The sequence below is a fragment of the Scyliorhinus torazame genome, chromosome 11 (genome assembly GCF_047496885.1).
Source record: "Scyliorhinus torazame isolate Kashiwa2021f chromosome 11, sScyTor2.1, whole genome shotgun sequence".
In the NCBI taxonomy this organism is placed as follows: Eukaryota; Metazoa; Chordata; class Chondrichthyes; order Carcharhiniformes; family Scyliorhinidae; genus Scyliorhinus; species Scyliorhinus torazame.
In genome coordinates this window covers 101,590,433-101,614,108 of record NC_092717.1, presented here as the reverse complement: position 1 = coordinate 101,614,108, position 23,676 = coordinate 101,590,433, and the positions used below count along the sequence as shown (strand labels likewise).

The window sequence follows — 23,676 nt, the reverse complement described above, 5'->3', positions numbered from 1 at the left end:
AATACTAGGTGAGTGTAAATATCCTCCAATTAAACATTGGAACGGCTGAAGCCATTGCCTTTGTACCCCACTCCAAATTCCATTCACTATTTACTAACTCCATGCCACTCCCTGGATACTGTCCAATGTTGAATTAAATTGATGGCAACTTTGGTGTCATATTTGACAGGAGTGAGCTTCCAACCACATATCCATACCGTAAACTTGGTGATCAGAATCTCCACCGCCTGTATCCTTACTTGAGCCGAGGCTCATTCACCAATACCTCTGCGATTGCTGACCTACGTTGGTTCCTGGTCAAGCAACATTTTGATTTTAAAAATTGCATCCTCGCTTTTAAATCCCTCCACAGCCTTATCCTTCCCTATTGTTGTAATCTCCATCACCACAACGTGGATACGATACCCATCCAATTCTGGTCTCTTAAAATTGTGGATGTTCAATCACTCCACTGCTAGCGGTTGTGCATTCAGCAGTCTAGGTCTCAAATCCTGGAATTCCCTCCACATCCCTCTGACTATCACTCTATTGCTTTCAGATGCTAATTAAAACCTCAGAGCAAACTTTTGGTTACCTTCCTTCTTATCGCACTCTGTTGTTTGACATTGAATTGTGCTCGTGAAATATTTCAGGACATATCATTGCTATGTAAAGATATATTTATAATTTAAGACCTAAACTAGATCACCTCTCAACCTTGAAATTAAAGTTCATGTCTTCTATTTTCATTTAATTCTAAGCTTTAGTAACATTATGGTGAACATGCATGGCACTCCCGACAAACTATATATAATACCTCAGGTTCAGTGTCCAAAACTGAACACTGTATTCAGCATAGGATATGAAAGCCCTCATGGCTCAGCAAGTCTATTTATTCCCTTTTAGATTCAATTACCAGTTTTTAAGGTTAGCTTTGTAATCCATTACATCATCCAGCACAAACAAATTTAAAAACAAAGTTGTGAAACTGGAAGTCATTCAAAATTTAGTGCGTCACCTATTTCTACTTAGTCATTTGTTTGTACAAAACTTGAGTATTGCTGAAAAAAGACATGTTGTCAAAGCTTTTTATTTTGCACTCAAGACAATCTCAAGAATACCAATGTCAGAGGAAAAGAAACTTTATCCTGTATGAAAAGAGTACTAATTGGTTGGTAAGTGGACTCAAAGGACAATCATGGGGAGTGCATTGTATGGTGATGACAGTTAACTGCCGAGTATTGTTTGAAAATTTTAACTTGGTTGCTTAACTGATTGGTCAAGGCGTTTCTCTGAAGAACGAACCAGCAAATGGCTATTACTTATTTTGTTTAGCTGAAACAGGTGCAATTTGTGTACATGTTCTTTCTGTCTGCAAAAGAACAGGGCCCTGTGTATTAATACATGTAGCTTCCCAGTACATGCAAAGGCAAAACACTACGAGCTTGACTGACAATCTTAAATTGGATGTCAGCATAACTGTATCAAAATCAAACCAACAGCATATGTCCCTTCTGTTGTTCGCAACAATGATGATACAAACCATACCCAATCAGTCTCTGCTTGCAAAACACAAAACAAGTGCCCAACGTTAGATGTGATTTTGCAATTGGGCAACATTTGCTAAATAATCCTCTGTTCTAAAAATTATGCTGGCAACCAATTTAAGATTGCCAGTCGGGTTCACATGTGTCACATTTGGATGCACTGGGAAGCTACATATATCAATACAAACGGCCATGTTCTTTACACACATTGCGTCTATTTCAGCTAAAAAAAATAAGTGACAACCAATCGCTAGTTCATTCCTCAGGGCAATGCCTTGACCAGAGTTAAGCCTCCTGATTTAAATTTAACTATCAGTCACCATTAACAGGTGCATTGTCCATGGCAATGCCTCTACCAATCAAATTCCATTTGTAAACCAATCAGCACTCTCTTCTCATACGGTTTAATGCTGTTTGCCCTGACATTGGTATTCTTTAAGAATGTCCTGATAAGTGCAAGACAAGAAGCTTCGACAAAATATATTATCCATCAATACTTAAATTCATCTAAACATCATTTAATTTGTATTTAATAGAGCTGAACATTGAGAAAAACAAATGTTTCACAGAAGAAAAACATTATTTAACATTTGAACACCACATCATGCCTCAAGTATCTGTACCTACCATGATACCACCATTTTGTTTTCTTTGGATTTTTATTGCATGTCCTTACATAAAATGAATTATCAGGAGGCCGCCTCTGTAATAAAGCAAATAGGATGTTTCTTTAAAAATGTATTTTATTCCAAACATATTCAAAAGTACAAAAACATAAATTAATCAGAAGACATTCGCCACACCTTCGTTCACAGTTTGTGCAAGTTTTCCCCCTTTTCATACCTCCCCTCCCTCACGACAACAATTCTTCAAACATAGTCATGAACGGTCCCCACCGTATCTCAAAGCCCTCCGCCGATCTCCTCAATTTGAACTGGATTTCTTTCCAGCCAGAGAAAGTCATACAGGTCCCCCAGCTAGGCCGCCACCCCCGGTGGTGATGTCGACCATCATTCCAACAGAATTCTTTGATGGGCAACAAGAGAGGCGAAGGCCATGTAGGCCTTTCTTCCCTCCATAGCTCCAGCATTTCCGATACCCCAGAAATCACCACCATAGGGTCCGACCCAGCCTCTACCCTCACAATCTTCGATAAGGTCCCAAACACCCCCTACCAGTATCTCCAACTTCTCACAGCCCCAGAAAATATCTGTGTGATTTGCTGGTCCTTGCACACACTTTTGCCACGCCCTGGGAGAACCCACTCATCCTCACACGAATCATGTGCTCCTTATGCACCACCTTAAATTCAATCAAACTCATCCTCGCACACGAGGTCGAATTCACCCTGCGCATCGCCTCTCTCCGCATCCTGTACTCCCACCCCTCCAGCTCTTCCTCCCATTGCTCCTCAAGCCTCACCACCTGCGCTCTCCCCTGCTCCCCCAGCCAACCATAGGATATGGTTAACACTAAATTCTATCAGACACTTCACACACCGGATCAGTAATCGTTTTGTCCTAAACATATTGTCAAGAGCCATACTGCGCAGAAGGAGACCATTGTATCCATGCTACTCTCAACTGAGTAATCTAGTCAGTTCCATTCCCCCTCTGTCCTCATAGCCCTGTAAATGTATTTCTTTCAAGTGTCCATCCAATTTCCTTTTGAAATAGTTCTTCAAAAGTCAATGTCTGATTGGAGCTCCTTCTACATGTTTTCTAGATTGGGAGGTAGCGGCACTAGGTTCTTTACATTGAAGCACATCCCGTGAACCTGGTTTTGTTTATGGTACAGTCCTGGCCAAGGACAACCATTTTCACATCATCCCTGCTTCCACTACCCTCATGGGCAGCAAGTTCCAGGTCATTAACACTCATTGCATTAAAATAATTCCCCATATTCCACCTCATCTCTTGTCAAAAGGTGCCCCCCTAGTCCTTGTACTATTAGCCAATGGGAACAATTTTTCCTCATCTACCTTATAATCGTGTCCTCCCTTATCAAATCACCCCTCAATCTTCTTTGCTCCAAGATACAATCCAGCTTCTCCAGCCAAACTTGCAATTAAACTTGCACATCCCTTGAACCATTCTGGTAAATCTCCTCTGCACCCTTTTCAGGATCCAACCATCCCTCCAAACATATGGTGGTCAGAAGTGTAGGCAATATTCTAGTTATGGCCTAACCAGGACTTTATAAAGGTTCAGTATAATTTCCTTGCTTTTGTACTCAATGTTTCTATTTATGAAACCCTAGATCCCAAATGCTTTGCTAACCACTCAATATGCTTTATCACCTTCAAAGGTCCATGCATGTGCATCTGCTAGATCCCTCTGGTCCTGCACACAATTTAGAACTGTGCTATTGAGTCTACAATAGCCTCTCCCTATCCCTTCCCCCCCAAAAAAAATGAATCACCTCATACTGCTCTGTTGCACTGCATCTTTCACTTGCCTGTCCATTCTGCTAGCATATCTATGTCCAACTGCAGCTGATTCGAATCATCCTCACCGTTTGCCACTCCCCGTTTGGCATAATTGGTAAATTTTGAAGTTTTACTCTATATTCCAATATCCAAGCCATTAATATGCAACAGAAAAGCAGCAGCAGTTTTAGCACTAAGCCTTGGGGCACAACATTGTCTACCATCCTCCCATCTGAAACACAACCATTTACCACAACTCACTGTTTTCTGTCCATAAACCTTTTGCTTTAAATTTAAGTTGGCACTTACCTTCATGCCATGAGCCTACACTTTGTCAACAAACCTTTTATTTGGAATTTTTCAACACTTCCTTAAAATCCATATATATATGTATATATCACCCATGCATTACCGTCTGTTACTTCATTAAACAATCAATTAGGTTAGTCAAGCATGATCTGACTTTTACAAATCCACGGTAGTTATGCTTAAATAACTGCTCATGGACCCGTTGATTTTTCCCTGATTATAGGATTGGGGAGCAGGTTTCCATAATGGCTTTGCAATTATTCCAGCAGTTTTGTCACAGAGATAACTTTAAAAAATTGTTTTTAATGTACTCAATTCTTTCCCTCCCCCCCACCCCCCCAATTAAGGGGCAATTGACCGTGGTAAATTCACCTACGTTGCACATCTTTGGGTTTTGGGGGTGAGACCCACACAAACATAGGGAGAATGTGTAAACTCCACATGGACAGTGAGACAGCAGCGCTAACAACTGCGCCATCATGCCGCCCCGTCATACAGATAAAGAGGTCAATCTTCTGTCTAAGTTAGCTGATCTTGGTCAGAGTTAGCGGACTCACTATATGTGGTCATATGATGGTGGTTGGGAGTGGGGAAGAGTTACAAGTCAGCACTCATACATCAGAGACTTCTCTGTAAGTATGCAAGTCAGGTACGGACAGGATTAGCTTGTGAAACTCATGTGATTAAATAGTCTGCTGATATAAATATCCATCTGTGATCAAAACTACAAGCACTGCAGAGTAAATAGCTTGTCAGTAATACAAGGCAGCACGGTGGCTAGCATTGCTGCCTCACAGCGCCAGGGACCCTGGTTCAATTCCAGTCTTGGGAGACTGTTTAGAGTTTGCATGTTCTCCCCATGTCTGCGTGGGTTTCCTCTGATTCCCACTGTCCAAAGATGTGCAGGTTAGGTAGGGTTGCAGGAATAGGGGACCTAAATAGGATGCTCTTTCAGAGGGTCAGTCTAGACTCAATGGGCCGAATGGTCTCCTTTTGCAGTGTAGTGATTCTAGTCTATGGATTCACTAGAATAGCCGTTAATCCAAGCAGAGAAGATGCAATTATATATTTTAGTCCAAAACCAATTAAAATGTGAGGGTGATAGAAAATACAAGTTTTGTGGTAGGAGAAAATCAATGTTTGAATGCATTTCTACTTTTAAATTTAATTTGTGAAATTTGAACTTTCATTAATGGTGCTTTTTTTTTAAAGCAAGACTCATTGTTCATTTAACTTCATGGCTTTGTAATGCTAGATGCAAGTGACCAGTGTTCCATCAGAGCCCCACACTGCTTTTAAGTCTGAGGAGGTGTAACTATTTTTTTGAAATATATATCGACTAAAATTTGCTGCTAGTTCACAGAGAATACAGGGAAACAATTATCAAAGCACTGGACACCGTTATAGAACATAGAACAGTACAGCACAGTACAGGCCCTTCGGCCCACAATGTTGTGCCGACCATTTATCCTAATCTAAGATCAACCTAACCTATACCCCTTCAATTTACTGCTGTCCATGTGCCTGTCCAAGTCGTTTAAAAGTCCCAAATGACTCTGACTCCACCACTTCTGCTGGCAGTGCATTCCACACATCCACCACTCTCTGTGTAAAGAACCTACCTCTGACATCTCCCTTATACCTCCTCCAATCACCTTAAAATTATGTCCCCTCGTGACAGCCATTTCCGCCCTGGGGAAAAGACTCTGGATATCCACTCTGTCCATGCCTCTCATCGCCTTGTATACCTCTATCGTTACCTCTCTTCCTTCTTCGTTCCAGTGAGTAAAGCCCTAGCTCCCTCAACCTTTCTTCATAAGACACGTCCTCCAGTCCAGGCTGCATTCTGGTAAATCTCCTCTGTACCATCTACAAAGCATCCAAATCCTTCCTATAACGAGGCAACCAGAACTGGATGCAATATTCCAAGTGTGGTCTAACTAGGGTTTTAAAAAGCTGCAGCAAAACCTCGCGAAAACACACCATACGCCTTCTTAACAATCCTATCAACCTGGGTGGCAACTTTGAGGGATCTATGTACGTGGACCCCAAGATCCCTCTGTTCCTCCACACTTCCAAGAATCCTGCCTTTCATCCTGTATTCAGCATTCAAATTCGACCTTCCAAATTGAATCACTTCACATTTATCTAGGTTGAACTCCATCTGCCACTTCTCAGCCCAGCTGTGCATCCCGTCAATGTCCTGTTGTAAGCTGCAACAGCTTTCGACACTATTTACAACTCCACCAACCTTCGTGTCGTCGGCAAACTTACTAACCCACCCTTCCACTTCCAAATCATTTATAAAAACCACAAAGAGCAGAGGTCCCAGAACAGATCCCTGCAGACACCACTGGTCACTGACCTTCAGGCGGAATACTTTCCATCCACTACCATTCGCTGTCTTCTTTCGGCCAGCGAATTCTGTATCCAGCCAAATTTCCCCGTATCCCATGCTCCATAACGTTCTGAATGAGCCTATCATGGGGAACCTTATCAAATGCCTTACTGAAATCCATATAGACCACATCCACTGCCCAACCTTGATCAATGTGCCTCGTCACATCCTCAAAGAATTCAATGAGGCTTGTGAGGCATGATCTGCCCCTCACAAAGCCATGCTGACTATCTTTAATCAAACTATGTTTTTCTAAATAATCATAAATGCTATGTCTCAGAATCCTTTCCAGTATTTTGCTCACCACAGACTAAGACCGACTGGTCTGTAATTCCCAGGGATTTCCCTAATTCCTTTCTTGAACAGGGGAACAACATTCACCTTCCTGCAATCATCCGGCAAGGATCATCACCAACGACGCAGTAATCGCCTCCCTCGCTTCCCCTAGTAGCCTTGGGTGTATCCTGTCTGGCCCAGTGGACTTATCTATCCTGATGCTTTTCAAAATTTCCAGCACATTCTCATTCTTTTTTTAAAAAAAAATTTTTAAATATATTTTATTCAAATTTTTCGGCCGAACGAAACAGGACAAAGGTTTTTCCCTTTTTACAGCAACAAAACAATATAAATAACAGCGACCGTTTTTTAACAAATAAGTAAATATTATATATACTAAATGGCAACTGCCATAATAAAAATAATAACTCTCCCAAATAATAAAATCAAACAATCCAATACACATAATCAAGTACAAATATCTATACATAAACACCCCTGAGGACCCCCCCCCCCCACTCCCCCGCCCCCCCCCCGGGTTGCTGCTGTTACCTTCCCATTTCCTTTATCGTTCTGCGAGGGAGTCAATGAACGGTTGCCACCGCCTGGTGAACCCTTGCGCCGAAGCCCTTAGTGCAAACTTTATCCGTTCTAGTTTTATAACCCTGCCATGTCGTTTATCCAGGTCTCCACGCCCGGGGGTTTGGCTTCCTTCCACATAAGCAATATCCTTCGCCGGGCTACTAGGGACGCAAAGGCCAAAACATCAGCCTCTCTCGCCTCCTGCACTCCCGGCTCTTCTGCAACCCCATATATAGCCAACCCCCAGCTTGGCTCGACCCGGACCCGGACCCGGACCCCCACCACCTTTGAAAGCACATTCGCCACCCCCACCCAGAACCCCTGCAGTGCAGGGCATGACCAAAACATGTGGGCGTGGTTTGCCAGGCTTCTCGAGCATCTCCCACATCTATCCTCTACCCCGAAAAATTTACTGAGCCTTGCTCCGGTCATATGCGCCCTGTGCAAAACCTTGAATTGTATCAGGCTAAGCCTGGTGCACGAGGACGAAGAGTTCACCCTACGTAGGGCATCTGCCCACAACCCCTCTTCAATCTCTTCCCCCAGCTCTTCTTCCCATTTTCCCTTCAGCTCATCCACCATGATCTCCCCCTCGTCTCTCATTTCCCTGTATATATCTGACACCCTACCATCCCCCACCCATGTCCCTGAGATCACTCTATCCTGAATCTCCTGCGTCGGGAGCTGCGGGAATTCCCTCACCTGTTGCCTCGCAAAAGCCCTCAGTTGCATGTACCGAAATGCATTCCCTTGGGGCAACCCATATTTTTTCCGTCAGTGCTCCCAGACTCGCAAACGTCCCGTCTAAGAACAGATCCCTCAATTGCACAATCTAGCACTCTGCCATGCTCTAAATCCCCCATCTATTCTCCCCGGGACAAACCTATGATTATTTCTTATCGAGGACCGCACCGAGGCTCCCGTCATTCTCCTATGCCGTCTCCACTGCCCCCAAATTTTCAGTGTTGCCACCACCACTGGACTTGTGGTGTATTTCTTCGGGGTGAACGGCAACGGCGACGTCGCCAGTGCTTGTAGGCTGGTTCCTTTGCAGGACGCCATCTCCAATCTCTTCCACGCCGCTCCCTCCCCTTCTCCCATCCACTTACACACCATTGAGACATTGGCGGCCCAATAGTACTCACTTAAGTTCGGAAGTGCCAGTCCCCCCCTATCCCTGCTACGCTGCAAAAACCCCCTCCTCACTCTCGGGGTCTTCCCAGCCCACACAAAACTCATGACACTTTTCTTGATTTTCTTGAAAAAAGCCTTCGTGACCATCACCGGGAGGCACTGAAACACAAAAAGGAATCTCGGGAGGACTACCATTTTGACCGCCTGTACCCTACCCACCAGTGACAGGGGCACCATGTCCCATCTCTTAAAATCCTCCTCCATCTGTTCCACCAATCGTGTTAGATTCAGCCTATGTAAGGTTCCCCAACTCCTGGCTATCTGAATCCCTAAGTACCGGAAATCTCTTGTTACCTTCCTCAGCGGTAAATCATCTATTCCCCTGCTCTGCTCCCCCGAATGCACCACAAACAACTCACTCTTCCCCATATTCAATTTGTACCCCGAGAATTCCCCAAACTCCCTGAGTGTCCGCATTTTCTCAGGCATCCCCTCCACCGGGTCCGCAACATACAGCAATAAATCATCTGCATACAATGATACCCGGAGTTCTTCTCCTCCCCTGAGTACTCCTCTCCACTTCCTGGAGCCCCTCAGTGCTATGGCCAGGGGCTCAATTGCCAATGCAAACAGTAACGGAGACAGGGACACCCCTGCCTCGTCCCTCTATATAGACGGAAGTAGTCAGACCTCTGCCTGTTCGTGACCACACTTGCCACCGGGGCCCTATATAGCAGCTGTACCCATCCAATAAACCCTTCTCCAAAACCAAATCTCCTCAACACTTCCCACAGATAGTTCCACTCCACTCTGTCGAATGCTTTCTCGGCGTCCATCGCCATCACTATCTCCGCCTCCCCCTCTGGTGGGGGCATCATCATCACCCCTAGCAGCCTCCGTATGTTCGTGTTCAGCTGTCTCCCCTTAACGAACCCAGTTTGATCCTCGTGGACCGCCCCCGGGACACAATCCTCGTCGCCATCACCTTGGCCAGGAGCTTAGCATCTACGTTCAAAAGGGAAATGGGCCTGTAGGACCCACACTGCAGCGGGTCTTTTTCCTTCTTCAAAAGTAGCGATATCGTCGCCTCTGACATAGTCGGGGGCAACTTCCCCCTTTCCCTGGCCTCATTAAAGGTTCTCGTCAAAAGCGGGGCCAGTAGGTCCATATATTTCCTATAAAATTCTACCGGGAACCCATCTGGTCCCGGAGCCTTCCCCACCTGCATGCTCCCAATCCCCTTTACCACCTCTCCATCTCAATCTGTGCTCCCAGTCCCGCCCTCTCCTGCTCCTCCACCTTCGGGAATTCCAGCTGATCCAGGAAACACATCATTCCCTCCTTCCTTTCCGGGGGCGGAGCCTTATATAACCGCTCATAGAATGCCTTGAACACCCCGTTCACTCTCTCCGCTCCCCGTTCCATCTCTCCCTCTTCATCTCTCACCCTACCTATTCCCTCGCCGCTCCCCTCTTCCTCAAATGGTGGGCCAGTAGCCGACTCGCCTTCTCTCCATACTCATACTGTACACCCTGTGCCCTCCTCCACTGTGCCTCTGCCTTACCCGTGGTCAGCAGGTCAAATTCCACATGTAACCTTTGTCTTTTCCTGTACAGTCCCTCCTCTGGTGCCTCTGCATATTGCCTGTCCACCCTCAGAAGTTCTCTCAACAATCGCTCCCTTTCTTTACCCTCTTGCTTCCCTTTATGTGCCCTTATGGATATCAGTTCCCCTCTGACCACCGCCTTCAACGCCTCCCAGACCACTCCCACCTGAACCTCTCCGTTGTCATTAAGCTCCAAGTACCTTTCGATACACCCCCTCGCCCTTAGACATACCCCCTCATCCGCCAATAAGCCCATATCCATTCTCCAGAGTGGGTGCTGTTCTTTTTCCTCTCCTACCTCCAGGTCTACCCAATGTGGAGCGTGGTCCGAAATGGCTATGGCCGTATACGCCGTCCCTGTCACCTTCGGAATCGGTGCCCTTCCCAAGACAAAAAAGTTTATCCGTGAATGTACCTTGTGAACATGGGAGAAGAATGAGAACTCCTTACTCCTAGGCCTAATAAATCTCCAGGGGTCTACTCCTCCCATCTGCTCCATGAAGTCCTTGAGCACCCTGGCCGCTGCCGGCCTCCTCCCGGTCCTGGACCTCGACTGGTCCAGCCCTGGATCAAGCACCGTATTGAAGTCTCCCCCCATTACCAACTTTCCCGCCTCCAGGTCCGGGATACGCCCCAACATACGCCTCATAAAGTTTGCATCATCCCAGTTCGGGGCGTATACGTTCGCCAGAACCACCGCCTCCCCTTGCAATCTGCCACTCACCATCACATATCTACCCCCACTATGGTCTTTGCCTCAAACAGTAGCCGTTTCCCCACTAAGATAGCCACCCCCCTATTCTTCGCATCTAAACCCGAATGAAACACCTGCCCCACCCATCCTTTACGTAGTCTGACCTGGTCTATCAGTTTCAGGTGTGTCTCCTGCAACATAACCACATCTGCCTTTAATTTCTTTAGGTGTGCGAGTACCCGTGCCCTTTTAATCGGCCCGTTCAGCCCTCTCACGTTCCACGTGATCAGCCGGGTTGGGGGGCTCTTTACCCCCCCCCACCCCACCGCCTTGTCGACTAGCCATCCCCTTTTTTAACACAGCTCCTCACCCGGTTCCCACGTACCTGTATATCCCACCGATGGTGCCCCCCGTCTCGACCACCCCGTCCCATAACAGTTCCCCCTTCTCCTTAGCAGCAGCAACCCAGTTAACTCTTCCCCCCCCCCCCCTCCGCTAGATCCCCCTCTAGCGTAGTTGCACCCCCCATGTTGCTCCCAGAAGTCAGCGAACTCTGGCTGACCTCGGCTTCCCCGTTTGCCCTCGGCCCCTCACTGTGCGAGGCCCCCTCCTTCCTGCGTCCCCGTTCCCGCCACAATTACCATAGCGCGGGAGCAAAGCCCGCGTTTCCCACTCGGCCCCGCCCCTAATGGCGCATGTCCCTTCTCCTTCCCCTTTCCTTCCCACCGGCGCCCACAGTTCCTCATACTCCCCCCCCCCACCCCCAACGAGGGGAAGAGAGAAAAGTTACAGGATCGAAGAATTAACAAATTGAAAAATCATCCCCCCCCCTTCCCCTTCCTCGCCCCACATAATCACCCCACCACTTTATCCCAGAAGCTCTTTCTCTCGCCAGACTATTCCAGCTTCTCGTCTACAATGAATGTCCACGCCTCTTCTGCCGTCTCAAAGTAGTGGTGCTTCCCTTGCTGTGTGACCCACAGTCTCGCCGGTTGCAACATTCCAAATTGAACCTTCTTTTTGTGAAGCACCGCCTAAGCCCGATTGAAACTTGCCCTCCTTCTCGCCACCTCCGCACTCCAATCCTGGTATACGCGGATCACCGCGTTCTCCCACCTACAGCTCCGAGTTTTCTTCGCCCATCTGAGGACCGTCTCTCTGTCGTTGTAGCGGAGAATCCTCACCACTATAGCTCGAGGTATTTCTCCAGCCTTTGGTCTTCACGCCAGAACTCGATAGGCTCCCTCCACCTCCAAAGGGCCCGTCGGGGCCTCCGATCCCATTAGCGAGTGAAGCATCGTGCTCACATATGCCCCGACGTCCGCCCCCTCTGCGCCTTCGGGAAGACCCAGGACTCTTGAATTCTTCCTCCTCGAATTATTCTCCAGTGCTTCCAGCCTCTCCACACATCTTTTGTGCTGTGCCTCGTGCGTCTCTGTCTTCACCACCAGGCCATGTATTTCATCTTCATTTTCAGCAGTCTTTGCCTTCACGACCCGAAGCTCCAGCTCCTGGGTCCTTTAGCCCTTCAATCGCCTGTAATATCGGGGCCAACACCTCCTTCTTCAACTCCTTCTTCAGCTCTTCCACACAGCGCCGCAGGAACTCTTGTTGCTCCGGGCCCCATAACAAACGGCCACCTTCCGACGCCATCTTGCTTCGAGCTTCCCTTCCTTGCCGCTGCTCCAGAGGATCTTCTGCAATCCGGCCGCTATCCTCTCCTTTTTCCATGTGTATCCGGGGGGATTCCCTTCTAGTTTACCGCACAGTGATTTTGGCCGTTTAAATTGCCGTTGGGGCTCCTATCAAGAGCCCAAAAGTCCGTTCCAACGGGTGGTGCCGAAACGTGCGACTCAGCTGGTCATTGCCGCACCCAGAAGTCCCACATTCTCATTCTTAATATCAACCTGTTCGAGTTTATTAACCTGGTTCACGTTGTTCTCCTGAGCAACAAATTCCCTCTCTCGAGTGAATACTGAAGCGAAATATTCATTTAGGGCCTCCCCTACCTCCTCAGACACTAGGCACAAGTTCTCTCCACTATCCCTGATCGGCTCTACTCTCATTCTAATCCCCCTCTTATTTCTCACATAAGTGTAGAACGCCTTGGGGTTTTCCCTAATCCTTCCCGGCAGGGCTTTTTCATGTCCCCTTCTAGCTCTCCTAAGTCAATTTTTGAGTTCATTCCTGGCTACCTTGTAACCCTCTAGAGCCATGCAAGATCCTTGCTTCCTCAACCTTGCACTATCTTTCTTAAGGAGGCAACTAATGTAGTTGATTGATGGATGTTATTTATATGGAGTTCAAGGCGGCATTCATGAGGCTCCACACGAGATTCCTAAAAAATAGAGCACATGAAAATGGAGGCAGCCTACAGACGTGGTTAAGGAATTACGAGGTAGGAAACATAAGGATAAACAGGTGTGTGCTCAAAAAGGATATAACTAGCGACGTCCACCAGGGATTTGTACTGGAGTCTAATTTTTCACTATAGTTATAAATGACTTGGATGAAAGAATGTAGAACCATCAATCCATGTTTGCTAATTACACTAAGGTAGGTGGCACCGCAAATAGTGTGAATGAGAGCATAATGTTGTAATTAAGTATTACTGAATATGTGAAAAGGGCAAAACTGTAGCAAAAAGGACAGAAAATTGGTCAATCCAAGCAGTTCAAAATAGATCAGTGAATTGGCACCCAATTTATCAAAATATTCTTCCTATTCGAAGTTTCAAACTGCTAGTTCCAATAGTTTTTGAAACTCATTCATTTGTCACTTTTGAGCAGTTTAAAATTCTAAATCTTGGCAATATCTTTCAAGTCAAAGAAAAGTAAAAACTGGGCTGGTGAAAAATTCACTACAAGCCAGTTTTGTGCATGCAGTGGGGAAGTGTATTATGATCCCAGCTGATTTTACGACTGGACAGTCAGGTCTCAGAATGGAATCCTGGCTCAATAGACCGTATCTTTTATTTTTTGTTTAGAGATTTAGATTGACGGAGTCACAGGACTACCGATTAACTTTTACCAAAAGTGTAAAACATTAAGCATGAAAAGATTGACTGTAACATCAGACTCCTTCACCCCACCTATATCTTTACAGACGTATACAGATTCTTATAGATGATACAAGTTACAAAACTTATCTTATACTGTAATGTTCTTGTTAAGTACACAGTCCATGTAAACCGACAGGCCATCTGTGCTCAGACACACCACACTCTGAAACCAAGAGCCAGTTGCCATTCAATGAAACATCTGTAGATTTCTCACCAAATCCCCAGATGCTTGTCACACTGAGGCAACTGGTCTCATGGGACCCTGGCTTCCACACTAATGTTTCTAAACTCCACTCTCAAAAAACATGCTGTAGAATTTTCTCTCAAACAAGCTTTCTCTTGGACGCCTTCATCAAGGACAGACTTCCAGAATTTCAATCTCTCTTTTTCATTATTTTTTGCTCTTGGATTATCATGTGCATTCAAGGTACCCAACCATGCCAACTGAACATCATGGCTTCATAGGCTGGATTAAAATGTCACCAACTTTAGGATTTTTTCAGTTGTCCACATTCTGCTGGCCCACTTCACCAGGTCTGCACCTACAGCTCTATCTTGAACTTCAGATAACTGAATACTGTTCAAATTCCAGTTCTTTGTCCTTTGACTTCAGTCTTCCTAGGACTTCTCTTTCATTCCCTGGTTTCTAGAACTCTCTGTTCTTTGGCTTTGGGAACTTGTCCTCTGCCCCTTACTACATGGTCTTGCCTCGCTACTCGCAGTTTGAGAGAGCTGCCTTCTTCTCAGATACCTCGTTCCAATTAACCACTAGTATTTATGCTTTTCAGTATGGGCCCCTGGTTGCTAAGCAGCCAGTTTTTATCCCTTGATAGTGCTTTTACATCGTAAACTTTTAATTAAAATGCAGACACAGTTTGAAATGAAACCAAAACCCAGACATATATTTAACATTAACCCTTTCTTATAAAGAAATACAAATTTTAACTTCCTTTAGCGATCCCAAACCAGACCTCAACAGTGGCTAGGCCTCTGGACCGAAAACTCTTATTTTATTTTAATTTAATTTAATTTAATTGTTAGCAACATAAATGCCAAAATGTTGTAACGCCAATACCAAACTCACATCCCCTTCTCATGGATTGAATATTTCTTTTGATGAATATTTAGTTCCGAGAAAATAACCAACAGGCCCTTTCAATTCTTTTGTCAGCTTATTCAACAGTACAGAACCAACAACCACATCACTCGCATCAATTACCACCTTAAATTGCTTGGCATATTAAGTGCCACCAACACTTAAGTGATCAACAGCTTTCAGACTTATCAAATGCCTTCTGATATTCCGACGGCCACTGAAACGAACAGACTCAAAAACAGCTTCTTCCCTGCTGTTAACAGACTCCTAAATGACCCTCTTATGGACTGACCTGATTAACACTACATTCCTGCATGTGTACCTTGTGTTGTCCCATTATGTATTTTCTTTTCATGTACTTAATGATCTGTTGAGCTGCTCGCAGAAAAATACTTTTCACTGTACCTCGGCACACATGACAATAAACAAAATCCAATCCAATCCAACCACACTGCTAATTATGGCACTAATTTCTTTCTTTTTTTTCCTATGTATTTTATTACAAACTTGTATCAAAGCAGGTTACAGCCAATAAACACTCCGGGAAACATACTTCCCAACAATCTATACAGTCTGTACAGAATTTTTCTCTTTTCCACCCCCCCCCCCGCCATCCGCCTGTGACGAACAGCTCCTCAAACACGGTCACAAATATCCCCCACCTTTTCTCAAACTTCCCTGCTGAGCCCCTTAACTCATACTTTATCTTCTCCAACTCAGGAAGTCGTACAGGTCACCCAACCATGCTGCGACCCCCGGTGGCGATGCCGACCGCCACTCCAGCAAAATCCACCGGCATGCAATCAGAGAGGCGAAGGCTACAACATCGGCCTTCCACCTCTCCATGAGCTCCGGCTTCTCTGAAACCCCAAATATCGCCACCAAAGCGTCCGGGTCCACCTCTTCCTCCACTATCCTGGCTAAGACCGCGAACACTCCCGCCCAGAATCTTCCCAATTTTTCGCAACCCCATAACATGTGCACGTGATTCGCTGGCCCCCGCCCACACCTCTCACACTCATCTGCTACCCCCTGAAAGAATCCACTCATTCTCGCCTTAAACTGTATCAGGCTGATCCTTGCACAAGACTAGATCCCTTTTACCCTTCGCAGTGCCTCACTCCATACTCCCCAATTGATCGCCCCTCCCAACTCCGCTTCCCATTTCTCATCGATCTTCACCACCCGCTCACCTCCCTGCTCCCCCAGCCACTTATATATATCCCCAATTCTTCCCTCCCCTTCCACATCCGGAAGCAGCAGTCGCTCCAGCAGGGTGTATCCCGGCAACCTAGGGAATCCACTCCAAACCTTCCGCGCAAAGTCCCGAACCTGCAGATACCTCAACTCACTACCCTTCGGCAGATCTACCCTCTTCCTTAGCTCCTCCAGACTGGCGAATCCTTCCTCTAAATACAAATCCCTCACCTTGACCAGCCCCACTTCCCTCCACCTCCTGTATACACTATCCATCCCCCCCCCCGGCTCAAACCCATGATTCTCGCACAGCGGCGATAGCACCGACATCCCTTCCATCCTAAAATGCCTCCTCAGCTGATCCCATATCTTCACCGTGGACTGCACCACTGGGCTCTCCGAATACCTACTCAGAGCCATTGACAATTCTGCCGTCACCATAGCCCTTAAACTAGACCCCTTACAAGATTCCTCCTCCATCCTAACCCACTCTACCCCATCTCTTTCCCACCACTGCCGCACCTTGTCCACATTCGTTGCCCAATAATCATGAAGCAAGTTCGGCAACGCCAACCCCCCCTTCTGCCTCTGTAGCAGAGTCCTCCCCACCCCCGGCACCTTCCCTGTCCATACAAAGTCCGAGATGATAGTGTCCACTTTCTGAAAAAAGGCCTTTGGTATAAAGATCGGGAGAGCCTGAAAGATGAACAAGAACCTCGGAAGAATATTCATTTTCACCACTTGGACCCTCCCCGCCAACGTTAAATGCAGTGTATCCCACCTCCCAAGATCCTCCCTGGCCTCCTCCACCAGCTTTGTTAAGTTCCACTTATGGAGCCCCATCCATTCCCTCGCTACCTGAATCCGCAAATACCTGAACCTATCCCTCGCTACCGTAAATGGCATCCCCCCCCTAAATTAGCCTGCTGTGCCAGCTCATTCACCGGGAAAACCTCGCTTTTCCCTACATTGTTTGTACCCAGAGAACCCTCCACACCAGGCCCATAATCCTTCCCATAATCTCCAACGGATCTGAAACATACAGCAAGAGGTCTTCGGCATAGAGTGATACCCTATGCTCCCTCTGTCCCTTCATAATCCCCCGCCACTCCGCTGACCCCGGGAGCCATCGCCAATGGCTCTATGGCTAGCGCAAACAGCAACGGTGACAGTGGGCACCCCTACCTCATACCCCTGTGTAAGTCAAAGCTTTGTGAGCTCATATCATTCGATCTCGCCCTCGGTGCCGCATTCAGCAACTGCACCCATGCCACAAATCTTGGCCCAAATCCAAACCGTCCCAAAACTTCAAACAAGTACCGCCACGCCACCCGATCAAATGCTTTCTCCGCGTCCATGGACACCACCGCCTCGGGTACCAGAGCCCCCGATGGATTCATCCCCACATTCAACAGCCGTCTTATATTACTCGCGAGCTGCCTGCTCTTCCCGAAGCCTGTTTGATCTTCTGCATCCACTCCCGGGACACAGTTGGCACCAAGTCAATTTCTGGGAGCAACCACTCATGCCCAGAAATCTCAGAACTTCTCCCCTCGTTGATAGTTTTGGAAACTCCCCAGTAGCTTCTGTTTTTACATTCCGGGGAGGGGGGGGGTGGGTGGGGGGAGAAAAGAAGTTTTGCAAATTCACTTTTACACCAGCCTTCTGTAGTTGATTGAATAATTCCTTTAAATCATTCTTATTCGGCGACCCATTTTTACAGAATGGCCGACTCTCGTGGCCCTCGCCATATTCACAATAGATTCTCCATAGTTACTTTTAAAGACATCTACTCATTGTTAGCATTTCTGTATAATTAAATGTAAAAATTGTAAATTGCTCTGCTGGTTCACCTTAAAGAACAGCACTATCCTGACACTTTGCTAAAGGATGTAACTCAGGATTATTTGATATCTTCACACCCATCATTAGCATTTGGAGAATTGTACGCAAGGGCTGGCAAGATTAACAGGCTCAATATTACAGTTTTAACAAAGTCATATTCACTCATTCAAAACCTAATACAACCTTGGATAGGAATTTAAACTTACAACTTCACTTCAGAAACAGAAGTCCTAACGACAAAAATAAAAACACGGTCAGACAAAATGTCACCGGACACCTGTCAGTACCACTTCCCAGATAAATTGGTAACAATCTGAAAACATGCTAAAAGAAAACAATGCTGCGCACAACTCCGTTGATCAATATGCATAACGTGCAGACACATCCCATTCCATACACATGCAACATTTTACCGCCTCCTGTGTACATGACTGTATTTTAGTCGCCAGCTAATGCCATCCTTGGCGAATAACTGAAGTCCCGATAAAGCTAGAAGCAAAGGTCTTTGCAATACAGGAGCCAATTCAGCTGATGGAGTCCATGTAGCCACACAGCAGAGACTGATGCTTGGGGATGAGTTCCTGGGAAGAGGGAGTGGATTACGGCGGGGCAGGTGATGAAATAAAAGTAGTGCTATTAAGGACAAGAGCCCTGGTCTGCAGAGACAATTCGGAAGTGGAAAGAGTGGACATACAAGTTTGTAGAGGTGGAGGAGTCTGTATGTCCGGGTTAACTCAGAGAATGATAAAGGACGCTTGGGGTTTGTTAGTGACACACTGAACTCAAGAAATAATACAGATTCCGATGCTGAACACAGTTGCAGGAAATGCCACCCAAAGAAAATTTTACAGGTCACTGACTGCACCAACTATATTGTGGCCCAGAGAGGCAAGGAAGCTTATGGCACCGGCTTCGAACTTCAGCCTCATGTCATCACACACTGTACTGCAGTGAGAATTTACTGAGAGAGAAAATGGAAAAAATTGACAGCCGATCTTTGGGGGTCATTTTTGGTGACCTTTTGGCAATCGCAATCCCCACTTCGAAAATTATTGCTTTAAATGTTCCAAATGCTCCTTCCATATTTGACTGAACACCACTAAATCTTCAATGTACACTGCACAATTGTTCTGTCTAGAAATTACCTTGTTAGTTAATCTTTGGAATAATGGTGGAGAATCACATTCTTCATTCCAAATGGCATTACTTTAAGCCGAAGAGTAGCACGGCAGCATAGTGGTTAGCACTGCTGCCTTACAACACCAGGAACCCGGGTTCAATTCCAGCATTAGGTCACTGTATGGAGTTTGCATGTTCTCCCCCGTATCTGCGTGGGTTTCCACCGGCTGCTCCAGTTCCCCCCCCCCCCCCGCCCCCCCCCCCCCCCCCCCAGTCAGTCCAAAGATGCGCAGGTTAGGTGGACTGGCCATGCTAAATTACCCCTTTGTCCAAAAATGTGTAGGTTAGATTAAGGGGTAATTGGGATAGGGCGGGGAGTAAGCTTGGGTGAAGTACTCTTTCGGAGGGTCAACACAGACATGGGCCGAATGACCTCCTTCTGCACTGTAGGGATTCTATGATGATTTCATGATACAGACCATTTGGCGTCACACAAGCCGTAACTCCGAACAGGACAACTTCGGACTATCTTAGACTATACCGGGGGATGAGACAGGGATGCCCCGTCTCCCCACTGTTGTTTGCACTGGCTATAGAGCCGTTGGCAATTGCTCTGAGAACTTCAAGGGGCTGGAGAGGACTGGTCTAGGGGCAGGGTAGAGCACACGGTTTCGCTCTATGCGGATGATCTGCTTCTGTACATTTTGGACCCAGTAGAGGGGATGGAGGAAATCATGAAGATTTTAGGGGAATTCGGCCAGTTTTCTGGGTATAAGCTAAACATGGATAAGAGCGAGATGTTTGTGGTTCAGGCGAGGGGACAGGAGGGACGACTGGGGGAGCTGCCATTGAGGTCAGTAGGGAGTAGTTTTAGGTACCTGGGCATCCAAGTGGCGCAGGAATGGGACCGGCTGCATTAATTGAATCTGGCCCGGCTAGAGGACCAAATGAAGGACGATTTCCGGAGATGGGACACGCTCCCATTGTCACTGGCGGGAGGGTACAAACGGTGAAAATGACGGTCCTCCCGAGGTTCCTATTTGTATTTCAACATCTCCCCATTTTTATTCCGCGGTCCTTTTTTAAGCATGGCAACAGGGTGATCACGGGCTTCATCTGGGTGGGCAAGACCCCGCGGGTAAGGAAGGTAATGCTCGAGCGGAGCCGGGGAGAGGGCGGGCTGGCACTGCCAAATTTTAGCAATTATTACTGGGCGGCTAACATAGCCATGATCAGGAAGTGGGTGGTGGGGGAGGGGTCGGCGTGGGTGCGTATGGAGGCGGCTTCCTGCAAGGGCACCAGTTTGGGGGCGTTGGTAACTGCGCCTCTGCCGCTCCCGCCGGAGCGATACTCCACCAGCCTGTGGTGGTGGTGGCCCCAAGAGTTTGGGGCCAGTGGAGGCGGCATGTGGGAGCATCGGTCTGGGCCCCAATTGGTGATAACCACCGGTTTGCCTCGGGGAGTATGGATGGGGGGTTCCGGGTATGGCGGAGAGCGGGGGATTGAGGGGTTGGGGATGTGTTCATAGAGGCGAGTTTCCAGAGTATGAGGGCGCTGGAGGAAAAGTTTGGGCTGGTGAGGGGAAACAAATTCAGATATTTGCAGGTGCGGGTCTTCCTTCGTAAGCAGGTGGCAACCTCCTCGCTCCTACCGCTGAGGGGGATTCAGGACAGGGTAATTTCCAGAGGGTGGGTAGGGGAGGGGAGCATCTCGGACATTTATAAAGGAGCTTATGGGGTCGGAGGAGACGCAGACCGTGGGTCTGAAACGCAAGTGGGAGGAGGAGCTGGGAGGTGAGATAGAGGATGGTCTATAGGCGGACGCGTTGAGTAGAGTCAACACGTCTGCAACAGGTGCCAGGCTCAGCCTGATACAATTTAAGGTTATGCACCGGGCTCACATGACAGTGGCCCGGATGAGCAGATTCTTTGGGTGGAGGACAGGTGCACAAAATGCACGGGAGGGCCAGCGAACCATGTCCACATGTTTTGGACGTGTCCAAAGCTTCGGGGATTTTGGCAGGGGTTTGTGGACGTCATGACCAAGGTTTTAAAAACAAGGGTGGCGCTGGGTCCAGAGGTGGCGATTTTCGTGGTGTCGGAAGATGCGGGAATCCAGGAGGAGAAAGAGGCAGATGTTCTGGCCTTTGCTTCCTTGGTAGCCCAGAGACGGATACTTTTGGCATGGAGGGACCCAAAGCCCCCGAAGTCGGAGACCTGGCTATCGGACATGGCTAGCTTTCTCTGTATGGAGAAAATTAAGTTTGCTTAATCGTCAGCAGACCGGTGGGGGTGAGACCTGTACGAAAGGTAAACGGTTTTTGCACTATGTTTTTTTTAATGTATCTTGTCTATTTTGTTGTTGTTTCTATACCAAAAATACCTCAATAAAATGTTGATTAAGAAAAAACAAAAGCCAAAACTTCCCATGCCCGGTCTAATAAAAGTACTTGCCAATATCCTTTAATCACTCAAGTTTGGTAATAAAATTCGCTTGTCCCACCTTTCCAACAGTTTTCCAAATGAGGAAATGGGTACCGAATCAGACTTCGTAGCTGCGTTGACTTTTCTTTAGTCCACACACAATCGGTGTGTTCCATCCAGTTTGGTACTATCACAATAGGTGAGCTCCAGTCGCCGCAACTCACTTTGATTATATCATTCTTAAATATGTGTCAATCTGCTTTTGCAGATTGAGCCTTTATGGATGTTGTTTAACTGGAATAGCATTTCCTACATAATGCATAATTAGTTTTGTAGTTCCCAATTTATTCCCCCATACAGCTCTATGTGACTGTCATAACTCTTTAGGTCATTCTGATTTTCCTCTGGAAGGTAACTAAATAATTTATCCCAATTTCTTATTACTTCTAGTTAAGGCTAATTACAACAATATTAGGCAGGAACTGAAGAATTTAGATTGGGGATGGCTGTTTGAGGGTAAATCAACATCTGACATGTGGAAGTCTTTCAAACGTCAGGATCAACATGTTCCTGTGAAGATGAAGGATAAGTATGGCAAGTTTTGGGAACCTTGGATAAAGAGGGATATTGTGATCCTCGTCAATAAGAAAGCATTCGTAAGGTCTAGAAGGCTGAGAACCAATGAAGAAGTGAGTAAATTAAACAAGGAGTTAGAAGAGCTAAAAAGGGTCATGAAAAGTCCTTGGCAAACAGGATTAAGGAGAATCCCAAGGCATTTTATACATACAACAGCATGAGCGTAGCCAGGGAAAGGTTGGCCCACTCAAGGACAGAGGAGGGAATCTATGTGCGGAGCCAGAGGAAATGAGCAAGGTACTAAATGAGTACTTTGAATCAATATTCATCAAAGAGAAGGACTTGGTGGCTAGGGAAGAGCATGCAGACATTTTGGGTCATGTAGATATCAAAAAGGAGGTGGTGTTGGGCATCTTAAAAAGTTTCAAGGAAGATAAGTCCCCAGGGCCTGAATGGATCTACCCCAGAATACAGAGGAATGCAAAGGAGGGAATTGCTGGGGCCTTGACAGAAATCTTTGTATCCTAATTGGCTGCAGGAGAGGTCCCAAGAACTGGAGAATAGCCATGTTGTTCCTTTATTTAAGAAGAGTAGAAGAGATAATCCAGGAAATTATAGGTCAGGAAATTATAGGCCAGTGAGCCTTATGTCAGTGGTAGGAAATTATTGGAAAAGATTCTTAGGGACTGGATTTACTCACGTTTGGAAACAAATGGACTGATTAGCAATAGGCAGCATGGTTTTGTGAAGGGGAGGTTGTGTCTCACTAACTTGATCGAGTCTTTTGAGGAAATGATGGAGGTGATTGATGAAAGAAGGGCAGTGGATGTTGTCTACATAACTTCAATAAAGTTTTTGACAAGGTCCCTCATGGCAGACTGGTACAAAAGGTGAAGTCACACGGGACCAGAGGTCAGCTGGTAAGATGGATACAGAATGGCTCGGTCACAGAAGACAGAGGGTAGCAGTGGAAGGGTGCTTTTCTGAATGGAAGGCTGTGACTAATGGTGTTCTGCAGGGATCAGTGCTTGGGCCTTTGTTTTTTGTCATATATTTAAATGAAATCGAGGAAAATGCAGTTGGTCTGAGTAGTAAGTTTGCAGATGACACAAAGATTAGTGGAGTTGCAGATAGTAAGAGAATTGTCAGAGGATAAAGATTGGTTGGAGATTTGGGCGGAGAAATGGTAGATGGAATTTAATCTGGACAAATGTGTGGTAATTCATTTTGGAAGATCTAATACAGGTGGGAATGATACAGTAAATGGCAGAACCCATTGGAATATTGACAGGCAGAGAGATCTGCGCGTACAGGTCGCTAAAAGTGGCACTGCAGGTGGATAAGGCAGTCAAGAAGGCATAAGGCATGCTCACCTTCATCGGTTGGGGCATTGAGTATAAAAATTG

At 46.5% G+C, this 23,676-nt stretch overlaps 1 protein-coding gene across 4 annotated transcripts in view; it reads right to left on the bottom strand.

The window, feature by feature from the left end:
* Positions 1 to 23,676, bottom strand: part of ube2wb (ubiquitin conjugating enzyme E2 Wb) — a 155,780-nt gene that overhangs the window by 28,584 nt on the left and 103,520 nt on the right. For all 4 annotated transcript variants that reach the window (XR_011933360.1, XM_072467544.1, XM_072467546.1 and 1 more), the window contains exon 5: positions 2,154 to 2,229. Coding sequence is in view for 3 of the 4 variants with exons in the window: in XM_072467544.1 (XP_072323645.1) it covers positions 2,154 to 2,229 (76 nt within the window). In the remaining variant the exon portion in view is untranslated. The remainder of the gene's footprint in view (positions 1 to 2,153; positions 2,230 to 23,676) is intronic.